This window comes from Telopea speciosissima, chromosome 3, assembly GCF_018873765.1.
Source record: "Telopea speciosissima isolate NSW1024214 ecotype Mountain lineage chromosome 3, Tspe_v1, whole genome shotgun sequence".
Classification (NCBI taxonomy): Eukaryota; Viridiplantae; Streptophyta; class Magnoliopsida; order Proteales; family Proteaceae; genus Telopea; species Telopea speciosissima.
In genome coordinates, this window is record NC_057918.1 from 63,004,611 (window position 1) to 63,017,818 (window position 13,208).

The following is a 13,208-nucleotide window of genomic DNA, read 5'->3' on the forward strand; positions in this document are numbered from 1 at the left end:
TAGGGGTGTCAATCCATCGATTCGGGCCGATTTTGATTTGAGAGAAATTGGTTTTGGTGGTTGGGGTGAATCAAAAACCAAATTAATAAGGAAAGCTTCGAATTTGGTCAATTTTGGTTTGGTTTGGTTTGGTTTGGTTTCATGCATGTTCTTATCAGTTTGTAAAGAGGTTGATTTTGGTTTCGATCCATTTTGTATATATATAGGGAGAGCGTTCTCTATGGGAGAACACAGGGGCTACACGAATGCGATAGACAAAGAGAGCACATTCATTGGCATCTCCGGGGCCAGAATCTTTGCCTTTCATGGGGGGCAGGGCGACTAGTTCGCCCCCCATAATATCTGGGCATGGACTATGCCCTCCCTCCCCATAGAGAACATTTTCCCATTTATATACACATTTTTTTAATGAGTTTCAGGCTGGTATCGGGTGATAAAGATTTGATTTCAATTGTAGTTTGGTTCTTTTCACCCGATTTTGGGTTAAGTTGGTTTTGATTTACTTCAACTTAGTTTCAAGTGCGATACCCCAACCCAAAACCAATCCAATAAAAAATGGCTCGATTCAATTCAATTCGAGCTATGTTTTGACATCACTACGTACCTCAAATGAGTGCTTGTAATCTAATTTATTCTTTGCATTTTGCTATATTGGGTTTGATGGTCCTATTCAAAACTTCCCCCCATAGTATGACCCCCCAAGACAACCCATGAAATAGGGTGGGAAGGATCAAATAGTTAACTTTCCAACATCTAATTGGTTGGTCAAACTTCAGCTCTATCTTGTCCATGTTATTGGACTAGTTAGGTCCAGTAATTAAAAATCTTACTAGACCTCTCTACTACTAGACAAGAGTAAGTAGCTATATTGTACCTATTCTTCTCCAATTCAATAAGCCCGCTTGGGTATTAGGGCAAATATTTCTCTAATTGACACAAAAGAGAGAAAATTTGTTTTTTTTTTCTGTTCTTGTCTGATTGGCACCTTGAAATTCAATCAAAGACCTCATCCCATGCACAATGGCGTATACCGTCCCTCTCATATGTGTCCATGCACCTTGTGATTGATTACTTTTAGATATTGAGTTGACTTTAAAGGTCTTTACAATGTTCTAGCTAGCTAGCTATGAGAGAGAGAGAGAGAGAGAGAGAGATCTGAAATGGTCCTAATTCGGTGGGTATGGAAAGAAGGTAAGAAAGCTCACCCAAGAGTGTGTGAAAGGGATTTTAAGAGGAAGCTCACATTCTCACCTGAAGTCAATTAAATCGGTGGCTATTATCCTTTTGTATTCATTCCAAAAAAAAATGATTCCTCTTTGTTTGTATTAACTGGAAGCTGTTAAGGATATCCAGGTGACAACTACTTTTCCTTGTTCTCATTTTCATATATATATTATCTCATTCTTGATTCTCCATGATAAGGATGTTTATTATTGATTAATTGAATTGGGTGTAACAACTCTATTTTACTAAAAAAATATTATAACTCTAAAAGTGGAGTTGGAATTGAATTTAAAGCTATTAGCAAAGTTAGATACCTGAATTGAGTTGAATTAAATTCACTTAATTTTCTTTATAGAGGAAAAAGTTTTCTTGCATATATTACGGGTGAAGGGACGAATAATGTACCCGTGTCAGATGAGATGAAGATTCTGTTTAGTTGGTTTTCACTACATGGGGTCAAGGATCCAGACTCAAATTTTTTTCCGCATACCCTTTGCATACCATCTGAATCCCTCGATACCTTGGGTGAAGAAAACTGCCGCTTTCTTTATATATGTAATGTTAGTTCTTCTCCAAGTAACAAAAAAATAGCAAATATATCCAAGATCATTAGTGTAGGTAGTATAACTAATAAAACTTAAATATAATGGAAATTTTTTTTAACAATTTCTGTGAACTTAATGCCCCTAAAATTTTCAAATATTTTTCAAACCCTACAATGACACTTGGAGAAGTAAAATTAATCTGGAATTTAATTATAGATATGGACAAATCCACCAATTAGGACATAAATTGACTGCAACTTGACAGTTATTGAGCTCACGATAGAAGGGATTTCAGATGAATTTTTATCCTCTCAATTTGCCTGCCCGCACTTGACGTCAAGTACATCTAATACAGGGAGGTGGACCCCACCTCGGTCAGTGTGTTTGGGCACGGGGTAGGATAGTCATTTCTGCCCCCTCTATTAGATGTACTTGACGATAAGTACGGACAGGCAAATTGAGAGGATAAAGATCCATTTCAGATACATACAGGTGTGGTGGCCGGATTATCAAAGAGAACATTTTTTCGGGCTAACTTTGAATTAGTAAACTTTAAGTTAATGGAGTTAAAATTCAGATTGGATTTCAATAGGTCAGCTATCTATTTGGATCCTTGTTTTTGAAGGGTAGACGGGAGCACCCCATGGACGGTGTGAGATGAGGTGGGGTTGTTACCCGCGGGGCAGGGGGGGAGGAGAGAGAGGGAGAGATATTAACGATAGTGTGGATAAACCAATGACAGTGAATCAGAAGCAAACTTTTTATTCTTAAAAATTTAATATTTTAAGTACAGGTTTTTATTTTGAGGGTATTAAACTGTAATTACTGTTTGAATGTTCATAAAAGGATTGTACTCAGTTATTATTGGGAAAAAAAGTCTTATAAAGTTAAAAAAAAAAAAAAAAATGTACCTAATGCACAAGGCTTCTGCCATTGCAAGGTCTTGGGAAGGTCATATTGCACACAGTCTTACCCTTGCTTTGCAGATATGCTGTTTCTAGAGATAGGACCTTTAACTACTAAGAACGCTAAAGCCTCCATAGAAATTAAAATTACAATATATATGGACTAACAAATCTTAAACTAAATGTCGATCTAGGGCTTGCCCTGGTGGTTTTGCTACTCCCTTGGGAGATCTGCGTTAGGAGCCCCTTGTGGGTCCTCTCCTTGCCTTATTGTGGGGCCCTGATAGAGTAGATGGTCGATCGACCCTTGAATTGCATCCAAAAAAAAAAAAAATCTTAACCTAATATATGATATGGTGATGGGATGCCTTGATACTTTGTATCTCATGCAATTATTATAATAACACATTATACTATCTTTTTTTATTTTTTTGGTAGAACATTATACTATATCTCTCTCACTGTAGAAAATACAAGTCCAAATCATCATATATTTGAAGTCAAATAAAGGATCTTACAAAAACAAAAACAAAGAGTCAAATAAATGATGATAGATCGCAATATAGTAATGATGGATGTTGTCGTTATTTTGGGAGAATAATATGGCTATTATTCAATGCCGGCCATATATCCTATCTCATCCCATCCCTTCTTTGGATGCTTCCTTACCTCTAATCTTAATTAATTATGTGTTAATAACTAGATATTACTACTAAGAAGGGAAGTTGAACGTCACAATTTCTTTGCACTTTCTTTTGTGCCCCCACACGCTTTCTTTGTCTAGAAGCATCCACCTCATCACCTCACACCCTCACACACACACACAAAGTGGGTTTTCCATTTTAGAAAAGTTTAGACTTCAAAACCTTAGGCAGCGCTTCACTAGGCCACACAACAGTATATCCTATCGTGAGAATCCCAACAATCTCCCCCTTTATGTGGAAGGTATCGAGATAACACTGAGTTTTCATATCTCGTTCTGCCCTAAGTTTGATAATGCCATAACCTTGGTTCTGATATCATTTGTTATGAAATTAGGTAAAACTTATCTTCAAAAGCTAACCATTAAGATGACGGTGCTTAAATACTTATAAACTCTCCATATTTTTCGTTCATATCCGATGTAAGACTATTTTTTCCACCTATAACATGATTCCCCAACAATTACAAGAAAGGATTGAGAGCTCCTGGCTTCTCTTATTCACATTCTAATCACATGCTTCTCTTTGTGATTTTTCTTAACAAAACAGTCATAATTGATCCTCACTTTTCAAAAAATCCTTAACTTTAGATATATATTCTTATGACATTTGATTAAAAAAAAATCTTCAAGTGGGCCTCTCTCCCTAACTCCTACCCCAAATAAAAAAAAAAAAAACAAGAAAAAGATGTAAATTGGTCAGAATCTCATGTTTCTAATGGACGCAAAACCTTAGAATGTACTCTAGCTCGTGCATGGTGATATGGGTTCCAGCACTTCACCAGCTCACTGGTGATTTGTTCAACACTAACTTTAAAAAGAAAATTAGAATAAAAACAACTACTCATCCGGTTAGAATGTTGACTTTGATTTCATGATTAGTGTTTTTTTTTTTGTTTTTTCAATTTCATGCATCAATAAATAAGGGAGCCGGTAGAGTTCTCACGGAACTTTTTTGCAGTCTACTTTGAATCGCTTGTCAACGTCGAAGCATGTATCATTAAATCTTTAAGTATGAGACATGCACACAAAAAAGCAGATACGGTTTGAATTTAAAAATTAAGTAGGTTCTTTTGGCTTTTGTAACCAATGCTAATCATTGTGCATAGTTAGATTTTTTTTTTATTTTTTTATTTTTTTTTTATCCCAAAAAATCTCTAGGACCCAGGCTGGCTTTTCGAAATTTTATTAATAACACAATGTCAACATTGAAAAAACTACAAGGGGGGACTTGCCCGCCTTACCCCAACCCAACAACAAGGTAAACTCGCACACGCTCATAAATCAAGCTCACTCCCATACAAGACCACCTAACCTTCAAATCCTCAGGGATGGAAACCGGAAGAAGTCCTCACCAATGATGCGATTGAGTCCCGTAGGGAGTGATGAACCCAAAATCACCCTGACCAATTAGGGACTGCCACGTGTCCTAACCCAAGAAAGAGGGTCAGCACAAGACCAGAACCAAGCAGGCCAATCCAGGCGAGAACTGACCCAAACCGGACCCAGGCGGATTGCCTTAGGCGTGGATCACCCCGGGCGCAGATCAGCGTTGGGCGCGGACTGCCCTGGGCGCGGACCACCCCTAGGCACGGATCAGAGATGGGCGCGGACCACCCCGAGCGCGGATCAAAGCTAGGCGCGGACTGCCTGGGCGCGGTCTAAACATGGACGAAGACCCCGAGCACAGATTCCTCGAGCACGTCATCCCCGGGCACAGTCTCCCTCGAACACGGCAGCAACCACCGCCATCAACAAGACACAGACCGCATCACCAAGGACTCTAGGCCACCGCCTATCAAGTCACGTAGTCTGAACGGACTCATGCACCAAAAACCTCATCTACCATGTAGATAGGTCTATCCATTAAGGATACCAAGTCTATCAAGGACACTGCGTCTCTCAGGAAGACGACTACCAAGTCTACCATGACACTATGTCTCTCAGGAAGACGACTACCAAACCTACCATGACACTACGTCTCTCAGGAAGACGACTACCAAGTCTATCATGACACTACGTCTCTCAGGAAGACGATTGCCAGGTCTATCGTGACACCACGTTTCACGGGAAGACAACCTATCAAGGATAAGCCCTGCTACTCAGGGACTCTATCACCTACGACAAACACTCTACATCAACTGGGACTCTCTACACCGCCATGCTCTACTATAAAAGGCAAGGTACACAGCTCCATCAGGGGACATCTTAACTCATCTTGAATACTACTATTCACTCATCTGTTTACTCAGAGAGATCTAACTTAGGCATCGGAGAGTCCTAGGCCGGAACCACACCGGTTCTCCTTTGTCACCCAGGGTCTTTTGCAGGTTACGACACTCGAAGGACCGCTGAGCAATTTCTTGACGCAACAGGGAGGACACAAAATGGCCCAAAACTGGTGTTGGTCCCTGACATGCCCGCAAAGTTGGCAAGCCAATCTGCCACCCTATTGCCTTCTCTATAAGTGAAAGCAATTTTCGGCCGTAGAGAATCCACGAGACCTTCTATTTCATTGAACCAGTACCATAATTTCTAGATGTTGCAATTTCTCGTGAGCACACAATGCACCGTAAATGTCGAATCCGAATTCACAAAGAATTCTTTGAAGCCCATTTCCTCGTACAATTTTAGCCCATCTCGCAACGCCCTGAACTCCGCAATAAAATTAGTGCATTCTCCATAATAGTTGGCGAAGGCTGTTAAGACTTTCCCGTCGCAATTTCTTATGATTCCCCCCCCCCCTCCTCCAACCCCTGGATTCCCCTTGCATGCCCTGCCAATGAGCTAGATATTTTATTATTTATGAAGAAATCATCTAAAATAAAATTGATCTACGGTCATGGTTTTACTATTTTAGTGTTCGGTATCGGTCACCTTTAAAATCGATACAATATCGATATGGTATTAGCATGGATCTTAAAAAAAAGTTTTTTTTTTTTTTTTTTGGTTCAGTATTGACTTTCTTTGCTTCTTCCTTGTCGGTGGGCAGTATGCCCTCCTGGAGGTAGTTGACTAAAGGATCCATCCAACAAGGTTCCATCTCGACTGGTAATATTTCCTTGGATTGTTCTATGCTCGGAGTACCGAGCACATCTAGGTATACTATTCTGCCCAGGTCTTGAAAATCTGAGGTGGCTAGCCTACAGAGGGCATCTATAGATGCATTTTGTGTCTGGGGTACTTGAAGTAGTTTAAAATGGCTGAATTTCATGATCAGGTCCTGCACTCTGCTCAAGTACTGTGCCATACGTGATTCTTTGGCCTCATACTCCCCTTTGACCTGATTAACTATCGGTTGTGAATCACTGTGGACGGTGATACGCTTTACCATCAAACTTTGTGCAGTTTCAGTCCTACAATCAGGGCTTCATATTCGGCCCCATTATTGGTTGTCTGAATTCAAACCTTAGTGCGTACTGCACAAGGAACCCTCCAAGGCTGGTTAGTATCAATCTTGCCCCACACCCTTGTGCGCTGGATGAACCATCCACATACAGTGTCCACTCTTCTATCACTTCTTCAAGTTCCGCGGTGGTGGAGATTTCTTCTTCAGGGAGTGTGCACTCCACCACAAAATCCGCTAGGGACTGTGCCTTTATGGCTGTTCGGGGCTTGTATCGGATGTCGAACTCTCCCAACTCTACGCACCACACTACTAGCTTTCCTGAGTGATCTGGTTTGGCCAATATCTTCTTTAAAGGCTGGTTGGTGATCACTTCAATGGTGTAAGCTTGGAAATATGGCCTTAACTTTTGAGCCATCATAACCAACGTGCAGGCGTATTTCTCCACATTGCTATACCTGGTCTTGGCGTCCAGGAGAACCTTGCTGACATAATATACCAATTTTTGGGCTCACTTGTCTCCTCGGACCAATACCGCACTGACTGCAACAGTGGTAATGGCCAAGTACAGCTGCAATATGTCCCTTGGTTCTGGTTTGGATAGAAGAGGTGGCTACGCCATATATCTTTTAGCTCGGTGAAGGCTGTCTGGCATTCTTTGGTCCATTCAAAGGTGAGCTTGACCCCTTTGGTCCCCCGCTCTCTTGCTCGGTTCTTCAGAGCCTTAAAGAAAGGCAAACAACGGTCCCCCAAAGTCGAGATAAATCTCCCGAGCGCCGCTATTCTTCCTGTGAGTTCTTGTAATTCCTTAACTCTTCCGGGTGGACGCATCTCTAGTATAGCCTTTGTCTTTATAGGATTCGCCTCTATCCCTCTTCTTGAGACCATGAAACCAAGGAATTTTCTTGACGTGACCCCAAAGGCGCACTTGGTTGGGTTCAACTTCATCTTGCTTTCTCTTAAGACCTGGAATGCCTCATTCAAATCTGCAATGTGATCTTGTGATTTCAAGCTCTTTACCAGCATATCATCTACATATACTTCCATATTATGTCCTATTTGGTGCCTGTAAAGGTAATTTATCAAGCGCTGGTAGGAAGCTCCCGCATTCTTTAATCCGAAGGGCATGTGAATATAACAGTATGTATCCCTCCCTGCGATAAAAGAAGTTTTCAATATATCGGGTTCATACATCCTGATCTAATTATATCCTGGGTAGGCGTCCATGAAAGAAAGCATTTCATGGCCTGCCGTGGCATCTATCAATAAATCAATACGAGGCAAAGGGTAGTAGTCTTTAGGGCAAGCTTTATTTAGATCTGTAAAATCAATACACATTCGCCACTTTTCATTTGGCTTGGGCACCATTACAACATTGGAGCGCCATTATGGATAGATAGCCTCCTCGATGAAGCCGGCCTCAAGCAGCTTGGTTACCTCCTAGATCACTTTTTCTTGTCGCTCAGGAGCAAAATTTCTTTTCTTCTTGAACACCGGCTTGGTAGTGGGGTATACACTGAGCCTGTGTTCGGCTATTTTTCTGTCTATCCCTGGCATGTCAGCAGCTGACCAGGCGAATGCATCTGCGTTTGTTCTCAACAAGTTTATGAGGGAGGTTTTTCTTTCGCCGTTCAGGCCTACGCCTATCTGGACGGTGCGCTTCGCGTCCCCTTCCACTATCTCCACAGGGACCAACTCCTCAGCTGGCTCACTCCTTTCCTACTCACCGATATCTCGGTTGTCATCCAAATTGATTAGATGCACTTGTGGCTCCTTTCCTTTGGTTCTCAGGTACCCTTCATAGCAGCGACGGCCACCACCTGACTTCCTTGGGATTCCCCTATCCCATGGTCAGTTGGGAATTTCATTACTAGGTGTGGAGTTGAGATCACCGCCTACAGCGCATTGAGTCCTGGCTGCCCCAATATTCCATTATGCGTGAAATTTACCTTTACCACTAGGAAGTTCATCATCACTGTAGAGAGCTTGGGTTCTGTCCCCATGATAACCAACAGCTCAATCGATCCTTCCACCTGTATTGGGGCCCCATTGAAACCGTATAGGGGAGACTCCACTCTTTTCAGCATCTCGGGTTTTAGGAGCATCTTTTCGAATGCATCATAGTATAAGATGTCAGCGGAACTCCCATTGTCCACCCGGATCCTCCCTACCGTGCAGTTAGCGATAACCATCTTGATCACCAAGGCATCATCATGGGGAGATTGAATATCCGCCAGATCTTCATCGGAGAAGGTTATCTGATAATCAGTTATCCTCTTTTTGACTGTTGCCTCGGCTTGGAGCACATTTCAAGTGTGTTGCTTTTGGGAATTTGAGGTTTCTCCTTCCATGCCAGGCCACCAAATATGGTTGTTATTTCCCTCAGGGGTACATTCCCGGTATGGGGCTTACCTCGGTGTAGTTCCTATTTATCAGCTCTGGGGGTGATCTTTGTCTTCCCTCTGGCTCCCGAGCAAGATAGTCTGACCTCCGGTCATTCCCTTCTTTCTTAACGAATCGGCCTAGGCGTCCTCTTTGGATGAGGGCCTCTATCTCATCCTTCAGTTGTCTATACTCTTCAGTATCGTGACCGTGATCTTGATGAAAGCGATAATATTTTCTCTTGTTGAGCTCATGCGCTAGCTTGGTCGGCAACCGCAGGGTCACCTGGTCCTTAATTTCATTCAATATGTGTGCTCGATTATGAGTCAGGGCCATATAAACTGGCTCAGATTCCAGATCTGCGGCTTTGAGGACCCAGGCTTTCCTATCATCTGTCTTTTTCCTTCCATCCTTGTCATCTCGACTGTGCTTTGCGCCAACTTCTCGGGGGGTCTCCTCCTTCGTCGCCTGAGCTTTCTTCTCGGTTTTATCTTCTTTCTCGGCCATAAGAACTTCGACCAAGTTGATATACTTTTCACATCTTGAGAACAACTCATACATGTCTCCTGGTTCGTCCATGATTAAAGACTTTTTCAACTCGATGTCTCGAATTCTGCTACGCAATGCTTGGAACTTCATCACTTTGTCCAAGTTTCGTACCTCCAGGGCTTCTTTATTGAACCTTGTAAGAAAACCCCTGATTGGATTCGTCGGGGCACTGCTTTATGGCCAGCAGATTGGCTGTTGTCTTCTTGTGAACTCTACTGCTCACAAAGTGGGCCAAGATGGCCCGCCCCAGATCTGTGAAACTGGAGAGAGATCGTGGAGGGAGCCGAGAGAACCATTATCTCGCCGCTCCCTTCAGGGTGGAGGGGAAAGCTCTGCACATTATAGTGTCTAAAGCACCTTGAAAGAACAGGAGGGACTTGAAAGTTTTCAAGTGATCCTCTGGATCCGTGGTGCCAGCATATTGCTCTACGGTTGGCATCTTGAACCCTTTTGGGAGGGGCTCGAACTATACCTCATCCGTGAACGCTAAATCCGTAGTGAAGTGAAAGTTAAGAATCGGAGCTTGGTTCTTTCCCCTTATGACTTCTTGAATTTGGTCTTGGAGTTCCAAGACTATGTCGTTCAGGGCTTGCTCAACCTTCGTCATATGTGAATCTTGATTTTTGGCGTTTCCCTATATCTCCTTGTTCCTTCGTCGGGTGTTGTTTGTATTGCTATGGTTCTCACTATGCTCCGGGGAACGAGATCTTTCTCCATTTGGCCGTGGAGGTGGGGGTATGGGAGTCCCCTGTAGGAGACCGCGCTGCATCTCCAACATCTGCTCCATCTTGTCAGCCCAGTGGGCTTGCATTGTGTCGAACTGTTCCACCGTTACGTAGCGTGGTGGGTCCTCTGGGAGCCTTGTGTTATACCCGTACCCCGGGATATAATTAAATATCATTTCTTCTCGTGACGTGTAGATACCGCTGCCATGTATGCTGGTGACCTGTTCTCCATGATGGTCAAACCTAGCTACAAAATCGTTGACCACAGCACGGGTTTGCCTGTGGAGGAAAGATTCCTCAACCGCCAGTGGGGAAAGTTCGTTGACGGCGACTTCGTCGACTACCCTCCAAGTACCAGCCCGGGAAGCGAGGAGTTCAGGAGAGAGCATCCTGGACCGTCACCTCAGCTGGATATTTCGTTCGGTGATGAGCTTAGCGTTGCCGTGGCGAAGCTGTTCGGGGTCATGGGTAATAAACCATGACAGGGGGAAAAGTAAGTTCTAGCCTCAAGTCTTATTAATTATTCTTCCCTTGGTAACCTCGAAGTGCGGGTCCGGGCTTGAACCGCTCGAGCTATTTCATGAGAGAAGGGAATAATTTAAGTTCGGGTCCCGCGTACCTTTAGGAAGTACATTGGGGACTTAAGCCCATCTCATATGAACCCATCTAAGAATGGGCTTTTCCCTAATTGAGGTGGTGGGCAGGCCCATATAACCTATTGACCCAATGATGGGTTATTCCATCCACTTACCCACATAGGACTAATGGGTTGACCCATTAGGCCTCATGACCCATTTGACTAAGGGTACCCATAGACCCATTTATTATAAATGAGTCCATGAGGGAGAGAGAGAACATCACTTCTTCTTCAACATCCTCTTCTACCCTAAATCGTGGAGGAGAGAAAGAGGAGAGAAAGAGGAGAGGAAGAGAAAGAGGAAGGAGAGAGAGGCTTGGAGGAAGGTGGAGACCCCATCTCTTGGGCCAGAAATCGTGGAGCTCTCATCTTGGGGGTAGGTAAGCTTCTTCCTTCTTCTATTTTGGATTTCAAAAAGGGGTTGGGTAATGGGAGAGATTGACCTAGATCTCTCTTGGAACCTAGGGAGTAGATGGAGCTTTAAAGCCAAGCTATGGTGGAGTTAGTTCACTCCATTATGAGCTCTAATGTGAGGGTTCTCATTGCCATATGGGAGATTTAAGGTTGGACCCTAATGAGCTTAGGATGGAGTTTTCTAGAAGTCCTTGTGCTTTAAAACCACTTGAAATGGGGTCCTTGGAGGGGAATCCTTTGGATTTTTGGACCTGAAGGAGTGAGGGTTACATGTGGGTTCGGACACGCAAGAAACCACCCGAAATTACCTTCCCGAGATGGATTCTGTGAAGGTCGGATTTACACTCGGATTCAGTTTTTCGAAACCACATCGCATCCGACCTTGGCAAAAATTGTCCTGAGCCCCCGTGAAGCTCGGATTTACACTCGGATTCAGTTTTTCGAAACCACATCCGCATCCGACCTTGACTAAAACCGTCCCGAACCCCGGTTTCCTAGGATTTACATGTGGTTGCAGAATTTGGGCATGAAACCACTCCCGCAACCACTTCGTCTCCGAAACCTTATACTTAAGTGTTTATGGGAGACCTTTTGGGGATCCGTTCCTTCGCTCGTTTAACCTTATTCCACTCCTTGTATAGGTTAAAATATTCACTTTTGTGGCTTATTGCTTGATCGAGGCGACAACTGATAATCGTGGTGCTTGGCGTATACGTGGTGAGTGGGTTGGTTGTTTGGGCTTGTTATTATTATTGCATTATATATTATGTAATCATTATAGTTAATAAGCATGTTTGCGCATATTGCATAATTTTATATCTATTTGTTACAATGATTGATTGGTAATGTTGTATCTTGATGGGTCTCGGTGCCGGTGGGTACCGGTGCCGGAACCCCGAACTCTATAAACATTTATGAAGAAATTATGTTGAATGTCATGTTGAACTGTATGCGCCGTGCCGTGCTGGTAACCGGGCACTAAACCAGATGAAAAGTTGATGCGCCCGGATTACCTCTCGGGACGATAGGACTTGCATGTAGTATATTTGTGGCTAGGATTTCACACCCTTATGCTACGACCCTTAGGGTTTAGGTGTTGGGTAATCGACACCGGATTCGTGGAGGTGGGAGAGGCCATCATGGTAGTATTGGTTATCGGGTCCGCCACCGAGTGGTCTTGGAGACTTCGATCGGCGTAGGTCCCACGTGACAATTGAGGTTTCATTGTGGCGATAAGTTAAGTGACCCACAGTGTCTCCCGAGTTGTCACGATAGCATATGCCATTGACTTAGTTGTTTGTTAGGTGGAAAAATGAACTTAACATGTGCATGCATCATTGGACTATGTGAATTGCGTGTTTGTGCATTCCCATCCCCTCACGGCTCAGGAGCTAACCCCTCGTGCGCACATTTTTTTAGATTATGGTGCAGGTGACGGATATCTCGCGGGACTTGGAGTTCAGCCCTGGGATACGATGAGATCGGTGAGGAGGAACCGGAGGCCGTGTTTGAGGAACATGGCGACGGTGTCCTTGCGATGATTGTGCCTACGGGCCGTGAGGATATTCGGGACTCGATCCCTTTTTGATTACTTTTGAGGCTAAGGCCTATGGTGAAATACTTACTATTATACCGTTTTTGATAGTTATTAGATGGTCATTGAAAATGTAACTAATTACTGTATTTATCATTTAGCTTTGAACATCTTGTAACTATTCAATATATACGCTTCGCAATACTATCGATCCTTGGAATGTAATATTCCTCTTTTTCGCATTCTA

General features: G+C 43.3%; 1 protein-coding gene across 1 annotated transcript; it reads right to left on the minus strand.

Moving 5' to 3' along the window:
* Nucleotides 1-8,615: 8,615 nt before the first annotated feature.
* LOC122655393 lies at nucleotides 8,616-9,741 on the minus strand. The gene is made up of 2 exons (XM_043849590.1): nucleotides 9,133-9,741; nucleotides 8,616-8,978 (listed from the first exon to the last, which is right to left on the minus strand). The coding sequence occupies exons 1-2, from the start codon at nucleotides 9,739-9,741 to the stop codon at nucleotides 8,616-8,618; spliced, it is 972 nt and encodes a 323-aa protein (XP_043705525.1).
* Nucleotides 9,742-13,208: the final 3,467 nt, after the last annotated feature.